The sequence below is a fragment of the Pteropus vampyrus genome, unplaced genomic scaffold, assembly GCF_000151845.1.
Source record: "Pteropus vampyrus isolate Shadow unplaced genomic scaffold, Pvam_2.0 Scaffold14, whole genome shotgun sequence".
NCBI lineage: Eukaryota > Metazoa > Chordata > Mammalia > Chiroptera > Pteropodidae > Pteropus > Pteropus vampyrus.
This window is the reverse complement of record NW_011888795.1, coordinates 6,206,617-6,214,664: the sequence shown is the minus strand read 5'-3', so window position 1 is coordinate 6,214,664 and position 8,048 is coordinate 6,206,617. Positions and strand designations below refer to the sequence as shown.

The following is an 8,048-nucleotide window of genomic DNA, read 5'->3' as shown; positions in this document are numbered from 1 at the left end:
TGCTTGGTAGTCTGAATATGGCTGGGAGGTAGACTTGACAGCTGTTAGCTACTCTTCCAACTCTAAGACTGTTATTTATTAGGCAAATGGAGCCTAAGTGAATCATCTCAAAGGATATCAGACCAACGAGTCCAACTCATCATCCTTCCACAGTGCAGTTTAGACTTTTTTTTTTCTGAAGCCTTAAGTCGTGTTGCTTTGGTACTATCCAAAAGCAACTCATTGAGTGATAGAGACTGCTACCTTACTACGTATGCTCTAAGAATGGAACTGCTGAAATGGCGAGTAAAAGCTACTTATCCATAAATAAAGAACGTTTTCCCAACACATCTAAAATATGTTTAAAAGAAAAAGAATTTTGTTTTTAAATGGAAGTTTTTTTTTTTCTAATAGAATTTCATAATAGAAATGCAGAGTATTTTAAAAGATTCTATACCAAGAACCCAAAGATATAAGTCTACACCTCACATCTTAAGAGATTAAGCATATTCTTCCAACATGTCTAACTTCAGTTTGCTGTTCATGTTGGTCAGTGATGTTGGGGTATCTTAGTTGGGGTATCATTACTTCCTGCTTGTATTGCATACAGATTTCCAAATCGGATGTATCTTAATTTCGGTTTCCTCTAATCTATTCTACATGTACTTTTAGATTAGTCTTTAGTAAATCATATTGCAACCAAATGTTACCTTCTCAGAAATCTTTGATGGATCCCCACTGCATGCATGGTAAAATTCAAACCCTTTGCTAGATGTGCAATACACTTAAAAGCTTATTTTGTCATCGCTCTAATTTTTATAACCTACTTGTATTATTTTACATTCCTATATTTATGTTATATTGTAACTTGCTCTTTATTCTCCAGGCCCTGAATTTTTTGACCTCTATGTCTTTACTCCACTGTCTTTCTGCCTAGAGTGGACTTGCTTTGCACATCATAATATTCAGAGGCAATTTAAATGCTCAGTAAAGCCTTCCTTGTTTCTCTACCCAGACATAAGCTTTGCTTCATTTTAACTTCCAAAAGAGTTTGTTCGCACATGTTAATAAATTGCATCGTGTATTATTCTTACTAATGTATACATTTTTTTCCTCTTTTAGGTGACTGAAAATTTATTGAGGTTAAGGACCAAGTCTTAGACACTTCAGTAATTCACCAACTCAAGCAACTTCCCCATCCTGGCCAAATGTACACGACCTCTGTAGACTAGCTTTTATGTCACTTCTAAATATCGAATCTGATCCTCATTCTTCTGAAAGTTAAGACTACTAATTAAAGTGAAAAGAACTAAGATAGGGAATAATTGTCATACAAAGCAAGAAATTATGTGTCAATGCCAATTACAAAGCAGTAAAATGCCAGCAAATATTTGTTTTTAAGAGTATTATAAAATTGCATCCATATTAACTTCATGTGTGTGTTTTCTTTCCTTAGGTGATTTTCTTCCACCCCCACCCCCACCTCTAGATGATGCCGGCGCTCTTCCATCTGGCTCTGGGAACTTCCCTCCTCCACCACCCCTTGATGAAGGTGCTTTCAGGGCACAGGTAAGATCTGTGGTTGAAGTCATGTTTATAAGCTATGCTAGGAAGCTCATGAATTCAGTGATTGTTTCTGTGGCGGATAAACATTTATCCAGAGCCTACAGAGAGCTTTGCAACTCACAAAGAGCTAAGGCCCTTTAATGCAGAATGCCCGACTCAAGCTTCTCAGAGTTCTGGCAGCTTGCATGCCGAAGCCTTGGAAATCCTTTTACCTACTAATGTTATTTCGAAACTGAAAGCCATTTTTTAGGAAAGCCACTTGAGAAGTTCACATTTTCTTGTTATCCTGGGGATACACAACCATGCTTTTTCTTTGCCTTTTTTCCCTATCCACAAACGTTGCATTCTGCCTTAAGTAAGGCTGGTATTTTAAGGCTCTGGTTGATCACTCTGTCCTAATTGGTCAGCAACATCTTTCTAGCAAAAGCAGCAGCAAACATCCTTAGGGTTTTCTCTTTGAGTGAGATTGAGGATGCACATTGTAGCATGTATTGATTATATACAACTCTGTGCTCCAGAGAGTGTGGATTGCAAAATAACTCAGGGCTGGAGTGAGAAGCCGCATTAGGAGGAGTTCTCAGCCTGTGATCATGTAGGGGCGCTGGTGACCATCTGCCACCATTTAGGTAGCTAAATGTCATTCACGTCAGGAAGGAAATATTAATAAAGTCAAAGAATTATTGTTATTTTTTTAAGGGTGATGATGTTACTCTAGATAGGTGGAAGAAAAAAAAAACAGTCCTTAGAGTTTTAGAGAAACATTGAAAATATTTGTGGATGAAGTGAAATGGAGTCTGCTATTTGCTTCAAAATAATAAGAGTAGGGAGTTACTGTGTGAGAATATAGGTGAAAAAATTAGTTGATTGTTGGGTGCTTGGAGGTTTATTCTATTATTTGGTCTACTTTTAAATGTTTAAAAATCCTCTTAATGTTTTAAAAAGGAAAAGCCAAATGAAATAACCACTTAAATAGTTTAAGTTTCTTTTCTGATCTTTCTCCTAAGTTTTGGGTTGGGGGAGATTCAAGAAGAAATGATTCATTCATTCAACAAATATTCTGTGCTCCTGTGTACGCACCTTGATAGCACTAGGAATTCTACAGTGTTCTGCCTTCATAACACTTCTGTCTATGTAAACAAAATATATACATTACAAAGTACATTAGAATGGGATCAGTGCTACAGGTCGAGGAGAGGGTAAGAGATACAGCCTACTGAGGATGGGCATGGTCAGGAAGGCCTCGCTGGGAAGGTGACGCCTGACCAAAGACTTGGAGGAGGAAAGGGGAAATGAGCCATGTGGATTTTGGGGGGAATGTATTTTTATGTAGTTATAACTAGTAAGCTCTAATTTCATTTGAGGCTAGATCTTTTAAAGCTATTAAAATTTTCTGTCTCAGATACATATGTCACAAACTCCCTACATTTTATCTTGCTGTACGCTAGTAAAAACAGATCAGATGCCAGTAATGAACAAGAGTTTTACAAAGTTTATATTTATTTTATGCAACAGAGAGATCCCTTGGAAAAGAAAAATAAGATGATCGATTTCCCTTATTTTTAATAATTTTCTTTATTAAAATGAAAAAAAAGTAAAGTTTTTCTTTTATTTACTTTTATTCTTATTTTGTTGAGGATGATTCTTTGCATATTGTTGAATTTACTCAATTAAAGACTTCACTTAGTCTCTTTTCCTTGTTGGATCATTATGGAAACTATTTTGTTGCTTTTAAAATCTTTATTTTTAAAAAGTGTGTTTGACTGTTACAGAAGACTTATGTTTGAAAATTACTTGAGCAGCTTATTCTAGTTATGTGATTTTTGAGCCAGTCACACTAAGTCCCAGTTTCCTCATAATTAAAAATAAGGTAACTGTATCTATCTCTAATAATTAAATGAAATATAGATGGATTTGAAATTGCTAAAATATGATGTCTATACAGCTATTTTGATGTTATATGTATTACTATATAAAAATAAGAACAACAAGAATAATGATAAGGCTTGGTCAAAGGATATCATTAAGAAAAATTCAAACACGAGGTTTTCTAAAATTACAGACGATCTTTTTCTGTATGGACCTTGTCTTGATAACTATTCTGAAACCACGACTTTGTTTTTGAAAAGGAAGGAAATAAACAAAAAGCCTGTTGCCATGTTGGCTTATGTTCTCTGCAAAACAGAAGGAAGAAGGATAAAAAATAAAATATAGTTTGCCAAATGGAAAAGGATAATCTGGTAGGGAGAGGCATGTGATTCTTGAATATATATGGAAGACGGTTGGCGAGTTCAAAAGAAAACAGGCATGCTCTTGCCATGTGCAGTGGTGACAAATGATGTGATAGTGACCTAGCTCGCACTGGTCACATTGGCACCACCTTTAGATATGAGCTATAATATAGTCCAAAGTAATATAATCACCGGAGAAAATTTTGCACTTTTTCCTCTCAGCCATGGTGAAACCTGCTGTTGCCAAGTCCAAATTATAACTGGTAAATGTGTTTTTATGTAGAAGTCTGTTTATGTTTCCAGTCAAGTTTTCAGGTCAGAGCCAAAAGAACGTCTACTAAGTGTGACTATAAGAATTATAAGATTTTCAGAGCTGGAAGGGCCCTTAGAGATCATTTAGACCAACCCCGGCGCCAGGCATCTCATTACGACCCTTTCAAGTCCTTGCTAAAATGAATTAATTTCCTCTCTTTACAAATGGGGAAACTGAGGCCCAAGAAAGTGTAGATCGTACAGTTTCTGACTGAGCTCTCCTGGATGTGAGAAATGTTACTTGACTCTTGGATGTGTCCTTCTTCTCACTGTACCAGATGGCCTGTGCACATGGTTTTACTTTAGTCCTGTATCGGCCTGTAAGGCTCTGAGGTTCAGATGAGGGATTACTGCTGAAGTTTTGCTTGACTCACTGAACATTTGATATATACTGTAAACTTTTTTTTTTCTTTGCAAAAGGCAAAAAAAAAAAAAGAAATCAGTGTCAAGAATTCTTGTTTTGAGAATTCTCATTTTTATGCAAAAAGATGACTCTTGGAAAACAATTTGAGATATTTTCTTTTCCATCAAGATCAGTTTGACCTCAGTACCTGTGAGGTTTGGAGTGACCATTTAGCAGTCATTTCATTCATTTGCTCTTAACTCATTCATTATAAATTCAATACCTTCTCTAACTCATGCCTGCATGCTTGATATTATAGCCTTTGAATTTGGCATTGTGGGTTTAGTGCTCTGAGTCTCAATCTTGGGACTGTTAGCTTTGTTCTCAGCTGATGTTCTCATCTTCTTCCTATTTCAGCCACTATGGACAGGTATACGGCATTGTTTAGAGTAGTTTAAAAGTGGGGAGAATGTGTCATTGAAATTCAGGTTTTCAAGGGTGTTAGAGATCATAACTTCAGTTCCTTTCTGTTGTTTGAATCTACTAATTTTTTTTTTTCAATTTAATAAAATGTGAATGACAATTAAAGGTAAGGCAATACTGAAGGATAACATGACAATTAAAGGTAAGGCAATACTGAAGGATAACAAGACGGATCATCTACAAGCTCTTGGGAGCTGCATGTATACATAGCTTTTAAATTAAGACGTTTCATGGTAAATTATGCCTTGATCATTGTGCTTTGATCAGAAGCACAGTCTCAGTCCTGTGTTGTGTTAGAGGGTCAGGGATATTAGTTAACTATGGCTAGAGATATGTAGGAAAGGTTCTTGGAAATTATTTCAATTGAACTGAACTTTGGTGGCTGGGTGGAACCTTCATTTTCAGATGGGGGAATGGATTTTTTAGCAATGAAGTAAAAAGAATAAGAATACAGAGGAAGAGAAGCACAAAGTAAGTGTGATAAACCTGCATTTCTGGCTGCAGAATTTGCTCTTTATCCTGAAATTATTGATAATTTATTGTAGGTGTCCGTTACTATTTTAAATATAAAGATGACATCCCCAGATCTGTTGCTGGATATCAAATGCCCTTTAATGCACCATAGGGCAAAATATGTTGCACTTGTGGGAAACCCCATGCAGACAGCTCTGATTGTCTGCTAGACTTCCTTGAACTCCTCAGTGACTGATACCTGATGATTTTGAATTCAGGTGCCCGATATTTAACTTCCTCTTTTTACAACATCTTTGCTTGACTTTTTTTTATGACCTCCAGTTGACAACTTTTAACTCTGCCTCTCTCATTGTGACTCAGTCCTGTGGCTTGCTTTCTACATACGTGCTATCCAGTGGTTTTACACTTTCAGTTGTGTCTCCTCATCTATTCATTCAGGCAGGATGGCCACATTTGCTTCTATAACTCCAGTTCCTCCACCTCAGAACACAGACTGTTTTGTCCATCTCTGTTCACTCCAAATTTTAAATTTTTTTCTCTTATTGAACTGAAATGTGTTCCTTTATAATCGTCTCACACTGATTTTCTTTCTACTGTCTTAGAAAATGACACGCATTCAAGGGAACTGTCACACCAGGAGAGACATAGATGATGTCTGCCCCAAGAAGTTGATCAGTAAAGCTACTGAAAGAGGTGACTCTTCTGAGGAGAGAGTGAGAGCAGAGTAATGTGAGCTGAACATTGAATTTAGGGAAATGCCCAGAGTTAGTTGACAAGAAAAGAAAGAAGAGAAACTTCTGAAATCATTTGTGGTCCTACTTACAGTCAGTCTTCAAAAAGTTGTACCAACTCATTTCTGTTCTTGTGAAAATAATTTCAAAGCTCATATATGTGTAGTAAGATCAATGGTATATTATAGTCATTTATCCACTTACCCATTTTATGTATTTTACTTATCGATGATAACTTAAAAATCTACTGAAGTTTAAGTAGAACTGGCACTGGAATATGTGTCTTGTGACCTTTAGTCTATTACTATCCTGGTTACACATGTTTAATGATAGAGTTTACTTTTAGACACGGAGAACTCAGGCCCACAGCCATGGCCACGTTCGTCCATGAACTCATAGAAATCAGTGGCAGGACTTACTTTACTCGGTATGGACATACTCTATTACAGAGGTCATCCATTCTGCTCCTGGTCGTGGGGTGAGGAAGGAGGAGGTGAGATAAAACAGGAGCAGATCCAGGTAATAAAGGCTAAGAGCAGGTGTAGTGTGTAATATTGCCAGAGCAAAACCAAAATGGTCAGTAAAAGCTTGATTCCACTCTAAAGTGCTCGTCCCTTCTGTGCAGTGAGAATACAAGAATATCTTGGTCCGTGAAAACATACCAGAACAGTGATTGAGATGCTTCTTTCTTCCTGGCCCTCTGCCTCATTCCTTTAGGCCTTGGGTTAGCAAGCCATAGTTACCTTGCAGGGTTGTTTGTGACTCTGGCAACAGCAGTAGCAGCAGCAGCTTGCTTTGCGATTATCTCCTCCTTTTATGGTCCACATATGTAGGTCAGTGTTTGTTTAGCAGAGCTAGTGGGTTCTTAGGCATGTCGCTGGTTCTGGTCAATGTGACTTTCTAGCGGCGAATGTCAAAGTTTTCCTGTTTGTCTTTCACTCTGAATCATCGTCTGATTGGGTATTCAGTTGAGAAGAGAGAGGTATTTTTGGTGTCTAGACTTATAAAAACTTCTTTGAAAGTGGAGACCAAGAGCCCACAGGGACTATTACAATGTTTCATTTAGCCACTTGCACCTTTTTCATGGAATGCCATAGTTTCTCTTCCTCATTAAAATAAATAAATAAATAAATAATTTAAAGAGATAAACTTTTTCTCTGAGATTGATAGTAGAGTATGTGCACATACAAACCCACTCACCCTTATCAACTCAATTATCATTGATAACGGCTACCTTGAAATAATCTAGGACACGTGCATACTCTCTGCAGTGAAAAAAAAGTTATTCTGTTCTATGTAGGGATTACTAATAAGGTTAGCTTTGCCTTAGCTCTGGAGTTCTTTTATAGGGAGTAGTTTATGATATTTGTGTATTTTAGAAAATTTCCTTTGCCCAGAGTTAAGTGAAACTGCAGTTGGTTCTTTCTGAGTCAGTGGAACTTTTTATCCCCTTTTGTTTCTCCTGTCAAGAATCTTAGTGATCTCTTCAAGGCTGAAATATGTTTTTTATACGTCTAAAAATTAGTGTATTTTTATAGTAATGTAAATAACTCAAATAACATAGGTTAAATATTTTAAAACATCTTCTCTCTATCAAGGAAAAATTATGATATTCATATATACCCCACTCTCAATATGTGTACCATATGAAGCTTGAACATTTTTCTCCCTGCTTCCAAAGTGGTATTTAAAAGAATTTTGAGAACGTGTTATAATATTTTAAACTTTATAGCACTTTTTTTTTAAGAATAATTTCTCACATTAAATTGAACTACATTATTAATAAACTATGCCTTTTACTTGTTTATTGCACTGTTTCTTGTTTACTATTTCTTTTTCTTGAATTCATCATCTGAGTCTTTACTTTTTTTTCTTTTTCTTGCCATAGTACTTCATCGAATAATGTTTTTGTTGTTGTTGTTGTTGTTGTTG

The 8,048-nt window shown here is 36.3% G+C and overlaps 1 protein-coding gene across 26 annotated transcripts in view; it reads left to right on the top strand.

Annotated features, from left to right (window-relative positions):
* Nucleotides 1-8,048, top strand: part of LPP (LIM domain containing preferred translocation partner in lipoma) — a 640,361-nt gene that overhangs the window by 277,099 nt on the left and 355,214 nt on the right. For all 26 annotated transcript variants that reach the window (XM_023525869.1, XM_011381721.2, XM_011381711.2 and 23 more), the window contains one exon: nucleotides 1,436-1,548. In XM_023525869.1, the coding sequence (XP_023381637.1) occupies nucleotides 1,436-1,548 (113 nt within the window). The remainder of the gene's footprint in view (nucleotides 1-1,435; nucleotides 1,549-8,048) is intronic.